The 23,253-nt window shown below is 38.6% G+C and overlaps 1 protein-coding gene and 1 long non-coding RNA gene across 3 annotated transcripts; one reads left to right on the top strand and one right to left on the bottom strand.

Moving 5' to 3' along the window:
* Nucleotides 1-2,683: 2,683 nt before the first annotated feature.
* Nucleotides 2,684-5,253, bottom strand: LOC119787275. Its single transcript, XR_005281308.1, has 4 exons — nucleotides 5,189-5,253; nucleotides 4,605-4,786; nucleotides 4,380-4,499; nucleotides 2,684-3,614 (listed from the first exon to the last, which is right to left on the bottom strand). It is a non-coding gene; the product is annotated as an uncharacterized LOC119787275 (long non-coding RNA).
* Nucleotides 5,254-6,098: 845 nt separating this feature from the next.
* Nucleotides 6,099-23,120, top strand: l3mbtl1b (L3MBTL histone methyl-lysine binding protein 1b). Of its 2 annotated transcripts, none has more exons than XM_038291046.1 (22): nucleotides 6,099-6,131; nucleotides 8,344-8,478; nucleotides 11,047-11,242; nucleotides 11,369-11,537; nucleotides 11,631-11,760; nucleotides 11,907-11,958; nucleotides 12,998-13,092; nucleotides 13,177-13,281; nucleotides 13,368-13,503; nucleotides 13,599-13,690; nucleotides 13,789-13,940; nucleotides 14,104-14,180; nucleotides 14,449-14,534; nucleotides 14,877-14,987; nucleotides 15,084-15,198; nucleotides 15,314-15,413; nucleotides 17,637-17,831; nucleotides 18,063-18,164; nucleotides 18,248-18,312; nucleotides 18,401-18,573; nucleotides 20,047-20,109; nucleotides 21,737-23,120. In XM_038291046.1, exons 1-22 carry the CDS (start codon nucleotides 6,114-6,116, stop codon nucleotides 21,863-21,865), a joined length of 2,496 nt encoding a protein of 831 aa, XP_038146974.1. In that variant the 5' UTR covers nucleotides 6,099-6,113; the 3' UTR covers nucleotides 21,866-23,120. The 2 variants fall into 2 exon arrangements, with proteins under 2 accessions (XP_038146974.1, XP_038146975.1); XM_038291047.1 differs by lacking the exon at nucleotides 6,099-6,131 and adding an exon at nucleotides 6,552-6,757.
* Nucleotides 23,121-23,253: the final 133 nt, after the last annotated feature.

Here is a 23,253-nt window from a genome sequence, read left to right as displayed (position 1 = left end):
ATAATCTCACTCTTAAGTGAAATCATTAACTGGGGGGGCAATGGTCACAGAAACATTGTAAAAAATGCTAATTTTATTTTTGAGAGGCTTTAATTTTGAAATTTGACAACAGATCTTAATCATATAGCATGTAGGGGTGTTCTATCATCACTAGATAAAAGTGACCTATTTTACCATTTAGACCTTGATTAGCTTTGGTGAAAAGTATCTAGGGGTGTCCTACTTTCATCCTGAAGTGGAATTAATAACTGGAAACAGGAGATTTCTTAGCAATAGTCATGGAAAATAGATACAAAATCTCCAATTGTACAGATTTTGAGGGGCTTTCATTTTTAAATTCTTCATCAGACCTTGATTACCTCTGGTAAGAAGGATGCAGGGGTGCCTACTGTACTCCCTGAATTGAAACTTAGATAAAATAAAAGGGCACTCAAAAATAAAGTGCACAAATTACCATGTAAAACACTTACTGAAAAAAAGTATATTAAAACCATATTCATATATCCATATTCAAATTTAGACTAGAGAAGTGTGAATCATAACTTATTCCAGTTGATAAACGTTAAAATTGTCGGTTTTGTTTTGAAAATTCCAAGTCAGGGTTGGTACCGTAATTCATAGTGTATGCGTGACCGATGAAAAACCATTGGAAAGTCGGTCGTTTCTGAAGTAGAGGTTGGATTGTACGGAGCCCCCTAGGGGACATGGGGAATTTTTTTTTCTTTTGCGTTACCTCGCAATACTTTTGCGTTACCTCGCAATACTTTTGCGTTCCCTCGCAAAAACTTTTGCGTTCCCTCGCAAAACCTTTTGCGTTACCTCGCAATAGGGCTTGGTCGTCGTGACCATGTTGACGGCGCACTTTACGGCTTCCTTAGACTATTGCCTGTATTCTCCCTCTCAGCCGTGTTTTATTTCGTTTAATTTCACCGTAACTTGATTTCAACCATGGTAAACCGTTGCTGTATTGTGGGCTGTAACAGCGCATCACATGATCGCCGAGGGAAAAACCTACAAAATGGGATAACTTTCCACCGCTGTTCTGCCTGGAGGCGCAAACACGGAGACCAAGTTTCACAGATAACAAAGAGTCGTCGGCTAGCTTGGATCGCGGCTGTAAGACGACAGAACAGAACTTTCCACAGTATCCTGATGTCAATGCGAGTGTGTTCCCTGCATTTTCATTCTGGTAAGTTAAAGATGCACGGTTTTATTTTATAGCCTACAGTGTTTCCTTCCTTCATCCGTGGCACCACATACATGCATGAACGCGCGCCCAGAGACTGTTGATATAGCATTTTCATCCTCGTTGGTTGATATAGCATTTTATCCTCTTTGGTAGAACACACTGCCAGTTCCTACAAGGACAGGGACATCCCTCTCCATTTTCAAAAAAAAACCCTGAGGTTGACAGCTGTCATAGCACCACTTATAAATTTTGCTGATCCTAGCGCTTACCAGCCGTCTTGTAATGTAATGTAATCATATAATACAATTTAATAATGTGTATATTGAGGATCATTGATAACATTATGGTTCTATATGTGTTCAACACTGCTGCTGTGGATAATAATTTTAAATTGTGTCACCAGGAAAACCAGCAAATGAAATGTACACCTCGCATCCGGATTGGGCACCATCACTACACTTGGGCCACACTGAGATAAAGGCCACACAGACTGCACGCTATGAGAGACAGGAAAAGAGAAAACGGCAAAGGACTGACAGTACACCTGCGAGGATGAGACAGCTATTGATGACCTTGTTCCACCCGGTAAGCCTTACAGAGCCAGAAGATTCAACACCGTATGTTGCTTTTGTGGCTTTTTCAGCTGCATGATGCACATTTAGCTAAAAGATGTCCTTATTTTATCCATAGTGGAGACACCAGCACCAGCTGAGGATGGAGCTGAGCAGACACCGCCGGCGTGCTGAAATCAACCGGCTGCTGGAGGAGAACAGGACCCTGAAACGTGAGCTTGGCCAGAGAAAAATGGATGAAGATTTCCTGAAGGAAGACACCGTCAAAGTGAAATACTACACTGGACTTCCACACCTTAAAGTCAACCACTTTATTCTGGTGTTTATGAATTACTGTATTAAAGAAAAGATTGATGCTCAATATGGAATTGACAATTTCTTTGTATCAACAATACACTCTAAGCAAACATTTAACAAGTGGGTTGTTTTTTAGCCATAGGTGTGTTTTGCATCCATACCCAAAAGCAAGAGGTCTCAAACGATCAGATCCTTTTCAGTGTTTATTTGCAAGTAGTGAAACTTGAGAACACAGTGCAGCGCAGAACAGAGCAGTGCAGTTTGAATGCTTGTAGGTAAATGGTTACAAATAAAAAATGGACGCGATGAAAATGCAGTGCAATTACTTACAATAACATAGTGTGTATTTATACAAAATGTTCAATCCTATTAATAAGTCGGTCTTAATGAAACATCAATGGAGAAATGGAAAGTGGAGATATTGCAAATTATTATTATACAAATTGTAGTTATAGTAAACATTAACAGTTAAACACTGTTAGTGCAAATTCTTATATAAGTATTTATAATAATATGCATTACTTAAATTGTATAAATAAAGGCTGCGATGCAATATGTCATGATATACAATAATATAATCTATAATTGTATAATATAACAACGTGCAATAATATGCAAATATAACAATACAATGTAATAATACAAAATACTATGCTTTTTATAAAAAATGTCTATGTATAAAAAAAATTCCAAAGTAATAAAAAATACGTATTTATGAAACATCAATTACAAACATAAAAATTGGAGGTAGATCAAATTAAGTAATAACAGATATCAATAACATTTGAAGTAGTGCAAATTATTACCGGTACTATAGTACACATTAAAAAACAATGTTAGTGCAATGTCTTATATAATTACTTTTAACAATATGCATTTCTTAAATTGTATAAATAAAGGCTGCGATGCAATATGTCATGATATACAATAATATAATCTATAATTGTATTGTAATATAACGACGTGCAATAATATGCAGCTGCAATGTCTTTCACTGTCTCACAGTGCTGGAGAAGGACAGCTGGTGGAGCATTTTCAAACTTTGGGTCGCGCAGACGGTCTTGCAGGGGTTTTGGGATCACAGCTGGCTGGACAGGAGCAGCATAGTTGTGAAAGTAGGGCTTCACTGTGGACATACAAACTGACCTATGGTTCTGAAGAACAGGGAACATTGACGATAAGTCGTCCAATGTGGCTTGGGCAGTGCGTCTGCTGGCCCGTGTCCGTAGGCCAGGCATGGGAATGTTGTCATCGATGACTCTGTCCAGAGCAATCCTCTGCACTTTGGATGAAGTGAAGTCCATCTTGTGGGCGACTTCACCGCTGACTTTGTTGATACCTGCTGGTATTTTCCAATAAGCTGGCACATCTGTCACAGTCTTTTTCCCACGGATGCGGACTGCTGCCTCAATCTTAAACAGCAGAGCCCCAACATGTGTACATGCCTCTGCAATTCCAGCCATGCATGTACAGTGTGCACAGCAAACCTGCCCATCGTCAGCAATGATGACCCATGGCTTCAGGGGAGTCTCATTAATGCGCTGAGAGTGCAAGACCTGAGGAGAAAAAAAATAGACATAAATTATGCAGGTAAGGACACCGTTATATTTCATTCTATGCTGGAAAGCAAACGTTAACCTCAACCCCTCATGCATGTGTATACATATCATATAAATCACAGTTATACAACAGTAAAGTATAACAACCACGCTGTTATATTGTTATATCACTTAAAAGAAAAAGAAATGAAATGAGCACAGGACATTTAAACCTGCATAATACCTCTGACTGAATGATTTAAGCTCAAAGTTACCCGTTACAGTGTTTTATGAGGTCAGATTTAATAACCCGCAGTCAATACTGCACTCATTTTTCTAAATAGTTCACTTTGAAAGACTCTGATTCAAACTAGGAGTTAACTTGAATGGCCACAACACTGCACTATTGTTTATTTTTTTATATTTTGCGGATCTTTGACTATTTAATCTATTCCTTAAAATTTTATTAATAACAGTGTTCAATAAATGATTTTCAACAAAATACAGATGTAACACCTATCCAGTTTCTGAATGATGGTAAAAAAATCTTGTTTCTACCAGCAGCTGGGGGAGACTAGATTAGAAGATGGTTCAGAAAACCTGTTAGGACACATTTTTTTTCTAACACTAAGTATCAAACAAATGCTGATTTCTATTTCAGCAAATTATTCTTAATTTTTTTTTAATATTTTGAATAATGTTTTGATGAAGATTTGAGATTCCTTTCACTGAATGAATGGTCACAAAGCTAGTGTTAAGCTTGAAGTCTCTGGCCAAGCTCACGTTTCAGGGTCCTGTTCTCCTCCAGCAGCCGGTTGATTTCAGCACGCCGGCGCTGACAGAAGTCACATTCTGTCAGCGGTGTCTGCTCAGCTCCATCCTCAGCTGGTGCTGGTGTCTCCACTATGGATAAAATAAGGACATCTTTTAGCTAAATGTGCATCATGCAGCTGAAAAAGCCACAAAAGCAACATACGGTGTTGAATCTGCTGGCTCTGTAAGGCTTACCGGGTGGAACAAGGTCATCAATAGCTGTCTCATCCTCGCAGGTGTACTGTCAGTCCTTTGCCGTTTTCTCTTTTCCTGTCTCTCATAGCGTGCAGTCTGTGTGGCCTTTATCTCAGTGTGGCCCAAGTGTAGTGATGGTGCCCAATCCGGATGCGAGGTGTACATTTCATTTGCTGGTTTTCCTGGTGACACAATTTAAAATTATTATCCACAGCAGCAGTGTTGAACACATATAGAACCATAATGTTATCAATGATCCTCAATATACACATTATTAAATTGTATTATATGATTACATTACATTACAAGACGGCTGGTAAGCGCTAGGATCAGCAAAATTTATAAGTGGTGCTATGACAGCTGTCAACCTCAGGGTTTTTTTTTAAAATGGAGAGGGATGTCCCTGTCCTTGTAGGAACTGGCAGTGTGTTCTACCAAAGAGGATAAAATGCTATATCAACCAACGAGGATGAAAATGCTATATCAACAGTCTCTGGGCGCGCGTTCATGCTTGTATGTGGTGCCACGGATGAAGGAAGGAAACACTGTAGGCTATAAAATAAAACCGTGCATCTTTAACTTACCAGAATGAAAATGCAGGGAACACACTCGCATTGACATCAGGATACTGTGGAAAGTTCTGTTCTGTCGTCTTACAGCCGCGATCCAAGCTAGCCGACGACTCTTTGTTATCTGTGAAACTTGGTCTCCGTGTTTGCGCCTCCAGGCAGGACAGCGGTGGAAAGTTATCCCATTTTGTAGGTTTTTCCCTCGGCGATCATGTGATGCGCTGTTACAGCCCACAATACAGCAACGGTTTACCATGGTTGAAATCAAGTTACGGTGAAATTAAACGAAATAAAACACGGCTGAGAGGGAGAACACAGGCAATAGTCTAAGGAAGCCGTAAAGTGCGCCGTCAACATGGTCACGACGACCAAGCCCTATTGCGAGGTAACGCAAAAGGTTTTGCGAGGGAACGCAAAAGTTTTTGCGAGGGAACGCAAAAGTATTGCGAGGTAACGCAAAAGTATTGCGAGGGAACGCAAAAGTATTGCGAGGGAACGCAAAAGTATTGCGAGGGAACGCAAAAGAAAAAAAATTCCCCATGTCCCCTAGGGGGCTCCGTAGGATTGAGTTCGGCACCCAACTAGCCTATACATAAAAACAAAAAAAAGTAGCGTGTTTTTCCCCCTTAATAAATGCAAACAGATGAGCGGTCGAGAAAAATGTTTAAGAGAATAACTTAATTGCTTTTTACTCTGCAACTTATTTTGCTGTTGGTAGGGGCTGTTGCCTGGGAACACCCCCTTCTGAAAAGCTACCTAATGTTGTTAGACGCTTTTATTTTTATTTTATTTTCATTTTTTATTGGAGTTTAATAGAACATTTTCATTTTACTACTCGGTTTTATCAGCAGTTACGAATTGCATGGTCCGCCGCTGAGGGAGAAACCTAAAAACAAGTTGGAGAGATTGATTCCAGACGTTGGTTGTTCTTTGGCACGAAATGGAAGCAGGAAAGGACGTAAGCGTCAGTGTGACATTATGAATTAGACATGAATCGAAGCCATTGCGATTTCTTATTAGGAACTCGATGTTTTTTTTTTTTTTTCATCTTTGATTTAGTGTATCCATTAAGCGCAGTTATGTCATGCGCATGGTAAATGTATTAAAAAAGGATGATACCAAATATTCGCTCGGTTTTGGTAAGAAGTATTACTTAAACTGCTGAGATCCGTTTTTCCTTCTGCCGGGGGCATCAAAATGAGCTGTTGAACGGGGAATTGGTGGTAAAAACAAGGATACAAGGTCGCTTTAAGCATAGAGGAACCAAACGCTCCTCAATGGGAGCCGCTGCGATTCCTGTCTGCGCTCCATTGATACACACACTCCTGCTTGGTGTAGCAGGAGGAGAGGGGAGCATACTTTAAACGCCCTTTTCAGGGAAACGGGGGAGATCGAACCTCCGTGAAGCTGGCAGTATTCATCAAGTCAGCCCCGATTAGAACTCTGGGCGTGTTGCGAGCGAACTTAGGCTCTCCCAAAGCGATCTGAACTTTTCCCGAGACCCAAACTTGTCAGGCAGCCGCATCTTGCGCGCATGCGCACTGTTCTTATCCAGCTCTAAATAAGAGTTAAAACAGAAACGAGGTGAGTTCCACAATTTTTCCTTATCAAAACGGCCGTTAGTTCTTCTTCATTCTGACTAACGTAGGCAAAAATATAAAAACCCGATTTTAGATTGACTAGTTGGTGTGTTTTTTTACGTGATTTCCACTTTGATTTAAAACGGCATGAATAAATCGTTTTTTAAGTTTCTATTGAAGAAATTAAGCATGCAAAATTGTTTAATCTAATAACAGCGACGTAGTTTTATCGATTGTGCTTTTGTGATAGTCTTTGAAATATTGGCTTTTTTATATAGTTATTAACAGGTAAACTTATTTATTACAGATTGTCCTTAGCTGGCTGCATCCAGTCACAATGCTACGGCTAGCTGTTTAGCTGTCGTCCGTTCATTTCTACGGAGCGGTGTTGTGCTCAGAAAAGTACCCCAGCCGTTTGACGCACTCCCGATTTAGAACCGCTTTGTTGCGCATTTGTTTTCATACATGCATTCCGTAAAACTCGGTGATGACAAAGTTAAAAAACATTTCTCAGTCAGTTCCACCCAATTCATCGGCCCGAATCAGTGCTTTGAAACCGGGATTTGTTTTGACGGTTGGGGTGCATTTTACGACACAACACCGGCGCTAGCCGACTGTTAGCTTTGGCTAGCTACCGTAGCAACCTGGGCTGACATTCCGTGACAAGGAGAAAGTGAAGAAAAACGGACAGAGTCAATGAAAACACTCAGTCAGGAAATTACAGAGGAAGCCTTTCCTTTTGTTTGACGCGTAGAAACCTTGAACGATTAGTTTAAATGGCCAACTTAAGTAATTAACATAGTTTAAACATGTTGGTGGCCTCTTCCTATGCTCCGCCATTTTGTATAGGGCGAATGCTAATCATGGGCGCTCTTACATACACTTTATTTATAGCTAGAATAAAATTGAGGCTTCAGCTGCAATGGGAAACCCAACCAGGACACACATTCCCTCACTGTTGTTTACTTTGCAAATGGTTATGTCAGCGTTGCAAACAGAAAATATGACCTTAATTCAGTGTTGAACGTGCGTCAAGTCAAAAAGGTTTAATCGTAATAAGATACGTTTTTAAACGCTTTTAAGTTTGGACAGTCAGTGCATAAAAAAGTGTTCTGTGTGAAATCAATGGACATTTTGCCATGTTACCAGCTCGCCATCAGACAAACTGCCGTCTTTAAGAAATACCGTTAAAACGTGGAAAAGACGAACTTTTGTGATTAACTCAAACTTGATATGCATTTTCTCATATTTATCAGCAATCTTGACAAGTGTTTGTCCCGACGAGGTCATTTGTTTGCGTATTTGCCCCTTAGTTGACCAGCAAAACAATGTTATTATTGAGTGTTTTGTCTGAAACAGAAGTGCATGGTGTACCATTGCAAACCTGCGCACGCTCGCCATCTAGCGGTGATGTTGAGTATCGCTGTTTACAAATGCAGGTTAAATCTGCGTTTTGTTCTTTGGAGAGACCAAAAGCTGACACTGTCTGCCCCACAACCAAAAACACATCGATATTCCAATTAAACATGAAGTCTTCTAATAGTCAGATTATTGAAGTAATTCATTTATGTGGAAACCATCATTTTTCAGGTAGGTGATATCAGAGGAGTGGGAATGACTGACACTCCGCCCAGTGATGGACCCTCCCAGGGAGCTGAATTTGACATGATGGGTGCTCTGGACTGGAAGGATGGTATTGCCACACTGCCAGGCAGTGATATCAGGGTACACATTTTTACTAACATATATTTATAGTGTTTTAGAAACCTAATAAAACCTCTTTTTTTACCTTACCACCACAAATGGATATTCATTTTGTTGTCATGTAATTCTGAAGACCAATACTGAAAAATTAATGAGAGAGAAGGAGTAATGATATGATGTTATTTTAAAAATGAAGTGGCTTACTTTTGTATTAATACACAATGTGTTGGGTTCTTTGCTGCAGTAACAAGTACTTTGGGATTTTTCCTACTAGCTTTGTACATCTGAAGACTGGAATCTTTGCTTATTTTTCCTAGAAAAATATGTAAAGCTATATTGATTAATTCACTGGATGGAGAGCAGCAGTGAATATACCTTTGCAAATCGTTCTAATGCATTTAGGTCTGGACTTTGACTAGGTCATTCTAACGTGTATATGCTTTCATCTAAACTAGTACAGTGTAGCTCAGGTTTTATGGTTTTGGCCACTCTGACAGTGAGTCTTTTGCAGTCTATAACAGCATTTTTGTTATATGCTGTTTTTTGTATTTTTAGCTCCATCTTTAATCAGTTCTGGTCGACTGATTAATCCCCCCTACAACATGATGCTGTCACCAGCGTATACTGCTGGGATGATTGGTTTAACTTACAGTATTAGTTTTCCTCCAGACAGGGTTTTGCATGAAGGCCGGAAATCTTAATTCATATAGTCTATATAGTCTGTGGATTCCCTGTGAGGGAAATGTCCTTTTTGCCACCCTTCTATAAATGCCACATTTGTTGAGCTCATCAACAGATGAGTAATGGATCTCTGCTGCTGCTCCTGAGTTACCATAGAAATGTTGCTTCTTTTAAATAACACCTTTCTTTACCAAACTGTCAGGTAAAATCTGTTCTCTAGGTAGATTTGCTGTTTAACAAACTGATTCCCTTTTTTTTTTAAATGACAGATTTAAATTTTAATTAGAGAACGACTGATAGTTCTTTTTAAGGCTGATACCGATTATGTTGGAACTAACAGTTCCCTGATATGTGCGGCAGATTCCTTCAGCCGATGTTGCTTTTTCTTCCTTCGTTTGCCTAATAAATGTGACACAATGATGAAAAAATATTGAACAAGTTTTGTTTTAAACAAAAAGAAATGTTTATGAACAAATAAAACCAAACAATAATGGATAGCAAAAGGAGGGATCACCAGTAATGCGGTTGGCCAGTCCAGATTATTTTGACGTCAATGGTCTGCATCCTGTGGCTTTAAAGACCCTCTACAATGACTCTTAATAGTGGCTAATTGGTTTTGAACACAGTTTGATAAATACTACTACTAGAGATTTCAGGTTTTATTCTAAATATTTAAAATGTTCACAACAGAATTATAAAAGAAACAAATACATTTTCCATCTTTTTTCTTATAATTTACTCTTAAAGTTTTTCCTTTTGCTTTTTTCCCCCCAGCGTTTTCCCACAAATATTCTGAAAATTAGAATAATGCAGAATAATACTTTCTCTTTATGAAACCTTTTTGTTTTTCCCTTACCTATAAGTATAAAAATCAAAAAGGCAACAGATTTCCTATAGCAGATATTTTACAAGAAGAGGTTGTTTTTATCAAAAGGTCATGTATTATTTGTGGCTATAAACAACTTTATTGAGCTGGTCTCAGGGTAAATTGGCGCTTTGAATTTTAAAGGTTGCAAAGTCCCGGTCTAAACAATCCCACATATCTTCAGCCATTATTTTTTTGGCTAATTTTTAGAGCACATATTGCTTTACCTTCCTCCACTTATATAATAAAAATGGCACAATGACAATGATAATGATAATGATAATGAAGTCTCAGTTTAAAAAAGAAGAAATCTTTTGAACAAATAGAACGAAACCGTAATGATGGATAGCAAATGCAGGGAGCAGCAATGCATGTCCTTTACATGGCCTCATGTCTTGGCTGCTGAATGTAATGAATTGCCAAATGCACGCATGTATCGACCAATACACTGTCTGATGCCTTGGCCTATCTCTTTCTGGAATGTTCAAAGCTTTAGATATTGCTTTATAACCTAGCCATGCTTTAAACCTCTCGACATCTTTTTCTCTAACCTTTCTGCAGCCGGCCTTGGTCTTTATGGTGTTCTTTGTTCAAGAGCTCAATGTTTTTTTAAGCAAATTTCTGAAGGGCTCTACAACACAGCTGGATTAATACTGGGATTAAATACGAACAGGATGACATTATTGACCAATAATTCTGAAGGGCGTTGGTTGCTTTGAATCATGTTTGAGTTTTAGAGAAATGAGGAGTTGATGCATAAAGTATATTTCTGCTCTTATGCTCCTTTTGAATGTTTTTTTTAAATCGTTTGTTAATTACATAATATCCAGATTAAATACCTGGAAGGTTATTTCAAAAGGTAGGGGAAAAAGCTAAGGGCATGTGAATACTGTCATTTTTAAAAGTTTGTTCAAAGACAGATAATTAACTTCATTAATTACTTCATAAAGACTTTGTCTTGTAAGGCTTTAACTAAGCTGACCTGGAACCAAAGAATCTGAAGTTCTCATGAGTATATATGCTGGTTTCTCTCATTGTTTCAGTTCCGCATGACAGAGTTTGGGACCCTAGAAATTGTCACAGATGTTGAGGTCAAAGGGCAGGAGGCTGAGCCTCATCGTGAGACCTTGAACCCAGTGCGGTCTCACACTCCCACCCCTCCACCAGAAGTCCAAAAACAGGCCAGCATGGCCGCAGCACTGGTCCCTCTGGGCAAGCCAGGCTCATCCCAAGCTAAAGGTATGATGGTCTCTGTTAACCACTGTTACTGTGAGGAACAAAAGTTCAAATTTTATAGAATTACCAATTCAGTCAATCCTCTTATATTGTATGTTTGAGCTGCTGGTGCTTTGCTGGTGTTTTCAGAGGAGGACCGCGGTATGGAGGTTGGCCCCAGGGTCAAAGCTAGTTCTGGGACAGACACAGGTCCAAATGGGGAGCTGTTAAGGTGTCGGGGCTGTGATGGCCATGTTTCCAGGCACGCTCTTATCGAAGGAAAATACTGTGGTTCTTGTGTTCATCACTGCAGTGGCAGGTAAAACAACAACAAAAAAGAATAAAAACCACTCTGATCTCCTGTCACCGCTGCCATCTGAAATTGTTTTATTTGCTATTTCCATTGTCACAGATCCTCTCCAGCAGAAGTGCGCGACAGTCAAGCAGTGGAAGGCGAGCGGCTGGGGAAACGCGTCCGCAAAAAGAGGAAGATCTACATGGAATCTGGTGATGAAGAGGAGGACAATCAAGAAGAACCAGAGGTGAACACAACACAACAGCACAGACACAGCTGTCTGCAATGGTTGCTTCATGTTTCTTTATGTGTATTAATGTTTTATTTAGTTAATTTTAGTTATGTTTTGAAAGAAATAGTTAAATATGTTGTTTTACTTTTTTGTTCTTATAGGAAAAGGCCAAGGCTACCAAAAGCAGGAGGGGAACCAAAATGGCCAAACTTGGTAGGTTTGGTTGTTGCTTGTAAATAAAACAGAAAATATTAAAAACAAATAAATGAAACTTTAAATAGAACTATAAGCCAATGGAGGTTTGGTTTAGGGCAGGGATGTAACATAATGCGTCATCTTAGTTGCTCTAGATTTAAAGGACCAATGAAGCCTGTTCATGGATAGAAAGGGAGATGGACATTTCCTGTGTTCTACAATTAAAAAAAATTAAATCAAAGTAGGTCTGAAAAAATACATTTTTTTACAGACTTCATTCTATATTCTCCATCCAACCACCCATAACTCTGGAAATGTTTAGTTTGGAAAAGAGAGAAATCTTGTTTTGGCGGATTTGTAGGATGTAATACATCAGGTAATCTGTCTGTCTATAACTGCGTTTCCATTAATCAGAATCAGAAATACTTTAATAATCCCAGAGGGAAATTACTTTTGTTACACGCTCCAGTTACAGTTTTTTATATATATATATATATATATATATATATATACACAACTACACAAGATAATGAAGATAAAAACATATACACATATAGCTCTTCTGTATATCTATATATATGTATGTATATGTATGCATATGTAAAACTAAATCCAAGTAAAGTGATAAATCCAAGTGAAGTTATACGTGGCGAAAATTCAAATTACTAAAATTGTCATTCCAAAAATAAATGTGCTAAATGGAAGCACTGCTATTTTGAAAAAACTCAGGTTTCTAGGGTCATTTTCAGGATGCATCAAAATTATATTTCACAAACCTTCAATGGAAGCATTGTGATCTGAAACTGAATCTTACTTCCTTTTAAAAAGACAAAGGATGATGGCACGGCATATTTAGATTTATAAGGTAATATGGGTATATCTCATGTGTTTACATTTTGCGATGTTGTTTTGTTGAGTTATCACCTGAACAAATGTATTCTTGTTCGTTTTTCATGGAAATACCGGAATTGCGAAAATTCTTCCTTTTTCTAAATTAGCAGAAAATCTGCATAGTTTTGTGTAAATCTGTAATGGAAATGAATATTTTGTTTGTCAGTGACTACCATGGCCAATAAGAAGCGGGCATGGAGCTGGCCTGCCTACCTGGACGAGGGGCGAACTATTGCTGCACCTGTGAAACTTTTCAAAGAAGTACAATCCATTATTTTGAATCTACTTAGTTTATTCTCGTGTTTATTTTGTCTGGTATAACTTTGTTGTGCATTTACGTTGCAGCATCAGTCATTTCCTCAAAGCAGGAACAGTTTTAAGGTTGGAATGAAGCTTGAAGGACTTGACCCATCTCACCCGTCTCTCTTCTGTGTGCTCAGTGTTGCAGAGGTGGGAATGATGCTTATGTCTGTTTTTTTTTCTGTCATTATTATATTTTCTCATCCAGATAGATGGGTTTTCATCTTGTCTTGCAGATCCAGGGTTACAGAGTTAGACTCCACTTCGACGGTTATCCTGAATGCTACGACTTCTGGGCTAATGCTGACTCGTGGGACCTGAAACCAGCTGGCTGGTGTGAGAAGAACGGACACAAATTGTTACTTCCTAAAGGTGGTCACCAAATTGTTTGTTTACTCAGCTTAAATTGTAACATATTTTGTTCTGAAAATAAAATAACTGGATCTGATGTTTAAACTGACCTGTAGGCTGTAAAGAAGGGGAGTTTAACTGGAGCATGTATGTGAAAAACTGCAGAGGCCAACTGGCTCCAAAGCACCTTTTCAAGAGCCTCAACACTGTGAGTTTTAACCAAACAATAAATGACTACATGATCTGATTCATTTATATCTGACTGTGTTGTCATTTATCTAACCCATGTCACTCTTGTTGTTGTAGTCTGTGACTCCTTCTGGATTCAGAGCGGGGATGAAACTGGAAGCAGCCGACAGGAAGAACCCTTCGCAGATCTGTGTAGCAACAATAGCTGCTGTTGTTGACAACCGCCTTCTTATTCATTTTGACAGCCTGGATGACACACATGATTACTGGTAGGTTTGTTACCCAGGTGTTTTTTTTCCATCTGCATGCCAAAAGTTGAATTGTGAATCCTGTTTGGAAAAATGCATCTCTCTGATGTTTTCAATTGTTTTACGTTTAGTAATAGATGAATTTATTCCATAGATTTAACTTGTTTATATGTTGTTATGGAAGGTGTGATGCCAGCAGTCCATACATCCATCCGGTTGGTTTCTGTGCAGAAGCTCAGCTGACTCTAACAACTCCACCCGGTAAGACAATAAGTGTGTTTTTGAACAGTTACTGAATCATATAATCATTACTAATAGCTTACTGTTTTCACAGATGAATGGCAATAAAACTATAAAGGTCTGTGACAGAATTGCTTAAATAAAAGCACCAAAAGATACTGACTATGAGCAGATCGGGAATTCAATTGTGCATGTTGTCACTGTATTAATAATTAGAGGTGTCTTAACTTTCGGCATCCTTTAGGAGTGTTTTCAAAGGTTCCACTAATACTTTCTTGTTTCTTCTTAGAATATAAAGATTCCACAAATTTCTCATGGGAAAAATACATGGAGGAAACGGGAACACAGGCTGCTCCTGCAAGAGCTTTCAAACCGGTACGGTTCTAACAAACAAACAAATATTTTTATTCTATTTAGTTTTGTCTCATAGACCAAAGAGGCATTGTTACCCTGCTAACTTACTATTAGAGGTTAATATTATCCTTAACATTTAAAAAAATAAAACCTACATTGTTTTTATGAACTTAAAAATACACCAATAATTATATAACTAATTATCAGTGTTGCATTTTTTAACACTCAGCAGCACTGCAGTCTTATTGTTTCAGCCATTCTTTGGTATTAATTTACTTTTGATGAAAAGCTGAGCTGTCTGCTTGACTGGGAACCTATTTATTTATAATTCTCATATGTTTTCAAACTATTGCCTCTTTGCAGCGGCCTCCTCATGGCTTCCAGGTGGGGATGAAGGTGGAAGCAGTAGATAAAAGGAACCCTATGCTAATTCGTGTAGCTACTATTGTAGACACAGAAGACCACAGACTGAAGGTGCAATAAGTCTCCAGAGATGTTTTACATTACAAAGTCCCTCCATGCTTTGCTTGTGTGATTAATTTTTTTATTTTTCTCGCCACTCTCTCCTAGATTCACTTTGATGGATGGAATAGTGATTATGACTACTGGATTGAGACAGACTGCCCCAATCTGCACCCTGTAGGATGGTGTCAGAAAACTGGACACCCGTTACAGCACCCCAACAGTGAGCCATGCTATTTGCTCACTTGACCTCGCTTTCTGATTTCCATCTTAGCTTTCGATGCACGGGTTTCGCAGAAAGCATTGAACTATTGCCGCCTTGTGTTTTCATGTTTCAGGCACAAGTGATGTATTGCCTGCCCCAGGACAAGGTTGTCCCACCCCAGGATGCAACGGCGTGGGACACATAAGGGGACCTCGCTATGGGACACACTACACGTAAGTTGCCTTTTCCTTAGTCAGTGCTGTGTTGTATTAAGGGATAATATACCATCTGCAAAAGTTTGGGATATATTTGGGTTAATGAAGTTTGGATAGTATGGAAAAAGAAAATAACAGATGGACAAGTATTGGCGCATCCTTCCTTCCTTCCTCCTATCAAATTTAACTACTTTATTCTGTCAATGTGGCACAATTTCAATGGAAGGACATTTAGGGACACTGTTTATAGTCATTTAGATGTTTTTGTCTTTAATGTGTTGGTAATACTCGTCTGTCTAACTGAAGGAAACTTCTTTATTTCAATTGCTCTTTAATTTACTCTTTTAAAATCTTTCCTTACTAAAAAGACCTGTTAATGGTCTTTAAACCCTAGTAAGCGTTCCTCCCTTGTATATTCAAAGATTTCTTTTATTATCATAGCATCTCACACTTGCATGTTTGTGGTGTGTGTATATATATATATATATATATATATATATATATATATACGGAAAAAATTGTTATTGCCCCTCATTTTATAAAAGAAAATCCCACGTTGGTCACATAAATAAGTTGAATATGATTAAAGTAATAATAAATAAAAAATCAATGAAAATGAAAAAAAAGGAAAATCAGACACTTCTTTTCAACCTTGCTTCAACAGAATTTTAAAAAATTGAACTCAACAAACAGGCTTGACAAAATCCTTTAATTTATATTTTTTTTTGCACAACCTTCTGAGGCAATTGCTGAAATCAAACAACTCCTGTTACTGTTAATGAGACTGCTGCTCCTCTCAGCAGGCATTTTGTTTCCACTCCTCATGAACAAACTGCTCCAGTTGTCTCTGGTTTGACGGAGCCTTTCCCAGACGGGACGTTTCAGCTTCTTCCAAAGATGCTCAATAGGATTTAGATCAGGGCTCATAGGAGGCCACTTCAGAATAGTTATGTTTTCCTCTTGGCCGTTCTTGGGTGTTTTTAGCTGTTTATTTTGGGTCATTATCCTGTTAAAAACACTCTGACACTGAGCAGCACTTTTCTCTCTAGAATCCCTTGATAGTTTCGGGATTTCATTGCACCAAGCAGAGATTCTAGACATCCTGTGCCAGATGAAGCAAAGCAGCCCCAGAGCATAACAGATCCTCCTCTATGTTTCTCAGTAGGGACACTGTTCTTCTCTAGATATGCATAATCTCTCAATCAGTGAACATAGTACTGATATTTCTTGACAAAAAGTTCACTTCTTGTCTCATCTGTCCATGGGAAATTCTCTCAGAGGTTTTGTGGTATCTTACGAACTTTGATAAATTCCAGTCTGGATTTTTATAGGGTTTTCAACAATGGTTTCCTCCTTGGACGTCTTTAAGTCAAACAATATTGGATGGCGCAATGTGACAATGATGTTCCTTGAGCTTGAAGTTCACCTTTAATCTCTTTAGAAGTTTTTCCTGATACCTTTTATTATAATTAAAATGATCTGTCTTTAGTTTTCTTACTGCTGCCGGAGCTGTTGGCTACAGTCCCATAAATCTTAAATTTCTTGATAATATGTGCAGCTATAGTCACAGGAACATCAAGCTGCATGGAGATGGTATTATAGCCTTTACCTTTGACATGATAGTCTGTAATTTTCTCTCTAATCTCAACTGTTTTCTTTACTTCCTCTGGTCCATGTTGAATGTGGTCACAGCACAGTGGCTATCTGCCCTACATATAAACCTGCTGACTGATTACAAGGCTGTAGACACCTTTGATTGTAATTGGTGCACACAACTTGATTTAATATGTTTCTTTGGTTTTATTATTTTCAGTTTTTCCTCGGACTACCATGATTAAAAGCAATGCCTTACTTTCATTTTTGTAATTTTCATAGAATTACCCACTGTTTCATTTGTCATATTCAAGTTTTATTTGTGTAACCATTGTGGGTTTTAATTTCATTAAATAAGGGGTACAGTTTTGTCCATGTCCATAAAGTAAAATCCTTTCCTATTTTTATTTAGCAATGGCAGAAAAAGAGGACAGGAGCCTCTGTGTTCTCAGATGTCAATAATATTTGTGTGGGTGGGTAGCAGTCTAAATGTGTTGCTGCTCTCTGTGTTTGTGAGAATCAAAGTGATAATGGCAGCCTCCACCTCCTATTTGTTGCAGTATGTTCGATGCTAAAATGCTAAATAAATGTAAAGTGCTGTTTTTTGTATAACGGGTAGAGAAATGTGGATCTTCTTCTTGTGTGCAGCCAGGTGAGCTGCCCTTACTCTGAGATAAACCTGAACAAGGAGGGTTTGTTGCCCGATCGTCTCGGCGGAGAGCGGCCTCCTGTCCTCAATGTACCTCCACCACGGGGGCGGCGCCCCGAACCTCATCCAAACAATCCGCCTCAAAATCCATCAGCACCAGTACAGACTGATCCACCTGTGGAATCTCCAAGCAGGTTTGTTTCTAAACAAATGTGGGAAGTTTTTAACAAAAAACAAGCAGCCCAGTTAAAAAGCTCACCAACATGACAGTGGTGGTAAAAGGCTGGAGGCTTCAATAGATTTAACCTCACCTTGGTTCTGCAACTGATTTAGATTGGCACTAATATAGTGCTTTCATAAACTACCATATGTTTATACAGATATTTGAAAGGATTTGTATCTGAAACTAGTATCTCTGTTGCTAGGAAACCAATGACTGGAGAAGCTGAGCTTCCAGAGTGCAACAACAAATCCGAGCCACTGAGTGGAGCCAACGAGCAAAGCACCAATGGAACACGGCCTAAACGGTAGCTGCCTGGCATTAATTCCTCTCCGCTGAGCCAGAAGTATCTTCTGAACTTTTGTCTTGTGTTTTCTTGTTTGGCTTCAGGATGGCTCCACTTCCCAAGTACCTAACAATGCACTATGTCAAGGATGAGATTAGTGATGGAAAATGTAAGTGGGGGGGCTTAGAAAGTGGCAAACGGAAGCCAGCACATCAATGCTGCATCCCACTGACTGCTGTTCTGTTCTCTGTCTGCAGCTTCTCCAGAAACCATATCCCTGCAGCAAGCGCTCCACGAGTCTGTGTTCTCCCCCGGCATCGCCGCCTCTCCCCCGCACAGAGTGGCTCTGTGCTGGGACAAACACTGCCAGCTACTGCCTGAGGTCCTGGGTCTGACCGCCAAGAGAGTGGCTGCTTGGAGCGCAGAGGAGGTCAGACATGTTTACAAACTAAGATCAGACATGCTTCTCATTCACTAATCCAACAGGAAGACAACTAGAGGTTCAGAAGAACGCCAGCTGCTGATGAATCTTCCACAAGAGCTTTTCTGGTCTCTTGGATTCAATGATCATAATTTAGGTTTAACAAACGCACCAAAAGGTTAACATCAGAAAATAACTAGAAATATACAAAAAGATTGAATATTAACCTAAGTTTGAAGATTTTCAGTTTGAATTGAACTGGCTGCTGACAGTCAAATTTGATACTCAGACATATCTTTTCTCTCTTAGCATAGTTGTAGCGTTGGCTTTACAAAAACTAAAAATAGGTACAAATTTCTTAAAATAAGTGTATTTGCACCTAATGGGAGTACATAAATAAGATGATCTGCCAATGGAATGAGTATTTTTTCTCTTAAAATAAGATAATTAGACAATATGAACTTGAAATAAGACAATGTAATTGTTTTTTCTTATTAGAAATATAAATTGTCTTGTTACATTGTCAAGGAGTCTCACCTGTTTAAGTCAAGAAAAAAAGCACTTTGAGAAGAATTGACTTACTTGGATTGACATTTTTATTTCAGTTAGCCAACTCTGACAACGCTCTTCTGTGAGGATGCTGTTGCCAAGCCAAAAAAGACAAAGCTAACTACTTTTGTGATCATTGGGAAAAGTCAAGAAAAGTGCAGAACTGTAGAAGCATTTGGAAAAGAAACTGCATTTGAAGGCATCCTGAGATCTGTCTGCCCTTATACAGGCCAAGATAGAGCCAGACATCAGGATGGCTGGAATGCTGCCATGTTTCTTTATTTGACCCTTTTTTTTTATTTACCTTTCCACTTTTTTTGCTTTAGAAAACTGTTGAAAGCTTTTTGGACGTTTGAAGTTAAGATTAGGTTCTAAATCCTTCAGGGGAAAAGTCTCAAAAGCCGATCCTAGAGGGCATCCTGCAACTTGTAGATGTCTGTGATTCAGTGAAGGAAAATGAAAAGATAACGTCATTAGAATGACTCCTTCCCTTTGCATGCAGAAAAGGCTCTGATATCTAACACCCCCCTGCTTTTAGGGACTAGATGCTTGTTTTCAGACCCTAGTCTAACCAACTAGGCTAAACACTAAGAAAATAAAGTTAAAATCTATTTTTTTATCTTTTTTACTAAAACCCTGATTCACAGCAGCGGCTCTCTCTCACTCAGGCTGCGTGATGCTGCCTTTTCTCCTGGACTAAATAAGTCCTGACAGTTCATCGCCACACTACAGGAAATATTTTCAATGCTGTGTGCCTGTCTTTTTCTATTATAGGTCTTATCGCAGCATGAATCAGATTAAATAAGTATAGGAATGTTGAGTTTGGAAATTAGGGACAACACTATGATACATGCATCTTCACAGATGAACAGTAAAGGAATGACATGTTGTCCTGAACAAGCTCACTTTTCTCTTGGTTTTATTGTCATGTAGGTGGCCGGTTTTGTTAAAGGACTTCCAGGATGTAAAGAACACGCTGCTACTTTTAAAACAGAGGTGAGCGCTTCCTTTTTCTCTAGAGGAACAACACAGTTCCATAAGTTAGAGGTCTGGCATTTTAAAGTGCCTTGATTGTTCCAAATGTTTTTCTGCTCCTATAGAGGAGGTTCTCCTCCAACCTGAGTGGTTTCCACTTTAGTTTTCATGAAGCAGTTTGGGACAGGAGCTCTAATAAAGAGACTCTGCAGCAATAATTTATTGTTGTGACCGGGTGTGTTTAATATTTAATTATCGCTGGCAGTGGTGTGTTGTCTGGTGTTTTGGGGGCCTTAGTTTGCACGCGTTTCCTAATTTATGCAGGTTTGAGCCTTTTCAGGGAAAACATGCAAGATTTCTAATGAAATGTTTCTTGCTTATAAAATACTTGATTAATTTAATCGAAGAAATTTGAAAATAAATTGTCACATTAAAGCCGCAGACCTTTTGGTGTTGTTTGGTTTGTTTTAAGTTTTCAATAGTTGTAAAGTGAAACTTTTTACAAAGTTGTGGCTGGTGTTTATCGCCAGCTACCCTGGGTCAGTAATTAATCAATATCAAATCTCAAATCTACGTCTTTACCAGCTTTGCAGCTCGTACAGACACTCAGATTTTCTGTTTTTACCTAAAAGCAGCTGATCAGAGAGTGTCTGTGAGCATTCTCTGATAGAAGTTAGCTCTGACCTTCCACTGGTCCATTGTTAACATGCTTCCATCTTGGTGGAAGTCTATAGTAGATCTGCCATTCTGTTCTCTCTGAAGCTTCATACCACCTTTCTACCAAAATTCTATCTTCATCAAAGAACAACCTCCCCCAAGCCTGATGCAGCCCCCGCCGTGTTTCCCTTTCCCTATAGCAATTTGCAAGGTTGAAATAGTTTTGAAATTTTCATTGGTTTTTACTATTAACTTCTGATTTTCAATTCTATTTTAGTTTTAATTCATTTTTAGTATTTGTTAGTTTTGTTTGTTTTTTGGGGGGTTTCACTTATAGGTTTAGTATTTTATATAATCCAACTTGTATAATGAGGGCTAGACAAAAAAAATAAAAATAAAATCCAAGATAAGGCTATATACATCTGCAGAAACACAAATAACCTGCAACTGGAAACTAGGCCTTATATTAGTGCATTGTGATAAAGATGCAAATAAAACTAAGCACATTCTTGAATGTTTTTTTTTTTTTTTTTTTTTTTTTGCAAGGTCTGGTTTTTATCTTTACTTCAGTTTTTTATTCTAGTTTTCGTCATTTCTTTAGTTTCAGCTAACGATAATTACTTTGGCCAATTGGATGTTGGCCATAAATATCAGTTTCGGTCTAATCTGATAAGAGTTGCTTCCTCCAAACGTTTGGCTTTATCCTCTACATCAGCTGTGATAGTTTAAAATCCATTTTTGCTTCAAACCTCTTCGAATCCCCCTCCCTGAGTATTCTGCTCAGTTAATCTAATCATTAATCTAAAGTTTTTCATCTGACCTTTGGTAGGAACACTTTTCCAAAAGACTGTATACCAGGTCTAAAGAAACGTTTTCCTTCAAAACTCATGCATTTAGTTTGTAGGTTTATACATTTGTACATCTGAATTTATTTAACTGCTTTAATATAAAAAAATTAAGAAAATAATTCTTTTTCTCTGTGTCTATTTAGCAAATTGATGGCGAGGCCTTCCTGCTTCTCACCCAAGCAGACATCGTTAAGATTCTGTCCATCAAGCTCGGACCCGCTTTAAAGATCTACAACTCCATCCTCATGCTGAAGAATGCAGACGAAGAGTGAGACCTGACCTAAGGGGGTGGATCTCTTCCCCCATCCTGGTCCTCCAGTCGATCCACTCAGCCGTGGCTCAACATCGGACCTTCGATTAACAAAAGAGAATTCAACCAGAACAAGGCCAGTTCGCTTTGTTGTGCAATGGTGGAACTACCAGAGAGGAAAGGAGAAAGAGAAAGCCTTTGACTGGAAGGTTTCCATTCTCTCCCCTCTTTTTCTCTACAACAGCCAGCTTTAGAGAGTATTTTAAGACACCATAAGGATTTACTAACCTGATTTGTGTTTGTTTACAGAATCTTAAAAAAAAGCAGGAGCCTTTAAGGCTTCTTAATATTGTACAGTTTACAGATTGGATTTATTGTCCCAGTTGTTGGATTACTTGTTTGTGAAGAAAGGATGTTCTGGCCGGCAAAACTAGTTTGTTTTGTTTGTTTTTGCTGGTTTGTTTGTGAGTTTTTTTTGTGTTTTTTTTAAAGCTGCAAAATACAATCATAAAAATATGGGGGAGATTTTAAAATGTGAAACCTTGTGGCAGAGAGGCACCTAAGTTTTTCTCCAATAAATTGGAAAGGGATGACTGCTTGGTAGGCTCAAAGAGCAAAGTGTTTGGTTAATCCAGAGCAGGAGATCCTTAAAACCAAGTCTTTGTTTGTCTGTAGATATGATTAAGTATGTTTGAGGAATGGAGACGCAGTTTCCGACCATCCTGTGTAGGATGTGTTTCTGGTCGACGGATTGTTTTTGGAGCGAACAGCAAGGGTGGACTCGCTAAATCAAGGAACCCTCCTGCCTCTAGAGATGAAACGGATGCTGAACCAGCTGCTTTTGGTTTGTTCTTGTAGCAACACATGAATATGAATGTTAAACAACTCCAAGTTGTTTTGGTATCCATCTTATTCTGTTGTTCAAATAAGCTCTAACTTTAAATGTAAATACAACTAAAATAAGAAACCTATCTCTCTCCCTGCCTTGGTTTAGTCCTGCTTCATTATGCAAAGACTAATAATCTGAGTGTTTGGGCAAAGAAGACATGAAAGCAGTGAACTGATTAAAAACAAAATATTTTAATGATAAGGGGAGAGCCTTTGTTGGAGTGTTTGTAAATATGCGTTTACCACAGCGAGTTGGATGTTTACATCAGTTACTGTTGATATGCAAACAGCTTTTATTTATGTTTTGTAAATTATAGAACAACGGTACGCTGCTCTGCCTCCTCTAATGGAACGTGTGAACGGGAGACAATAAATGAAATGCACACTTTTTGCTGTCCTTATTCCACCCCAGCCAAGCCATAAACCCACAGATCATTCGAAGCGTTGCTCCAGGTCTATTTGCCATCTGTGGCACACCAACCCACTGGTTCTTAATGCTCTGTCAAATTGCATTTGACAGAT

Source organism: Cyprinodon tularosa, unplaced genomic scaffold, assembly GCF_016077235.1.
Source record: "Cyprinodon tularosa strain WSP-4 unplaced genomic scaffold, ASM1607723v1 ctg291, whole genome shotgun sequence".
In the NCBI taxonomy this organism is placed as follows: Eukaryota; Metazoa; Chordata; class Actinopteri; order Cyprinodontiformes; family Cyprinodontidae; genus Cyprinodon; species Cyprinodon tularosa.
Note: the sequence above shows the minus strand (reverse complement) of the source record. Positions and strands in the feature narration are given on the sequence as shown.

Coding starts and splice junctions, on each gene's coding strand:
- l3mbtl1b (XM_038291046.1), top strand. Junction 14,181..14,448: donor GACTCTAACAACTCCACCCG/GTAAGACAATAA, acceptor GTTTCTTCTTAG/AATATAAAGATTCCACAAAT. Junction 14,988..15,083: donor CAGAAGACCACAGACTGAAG/GTGCAATAAGTC, acceptor ACTCTCTCCTAG/ATTCACTTTGATGGATGGAA.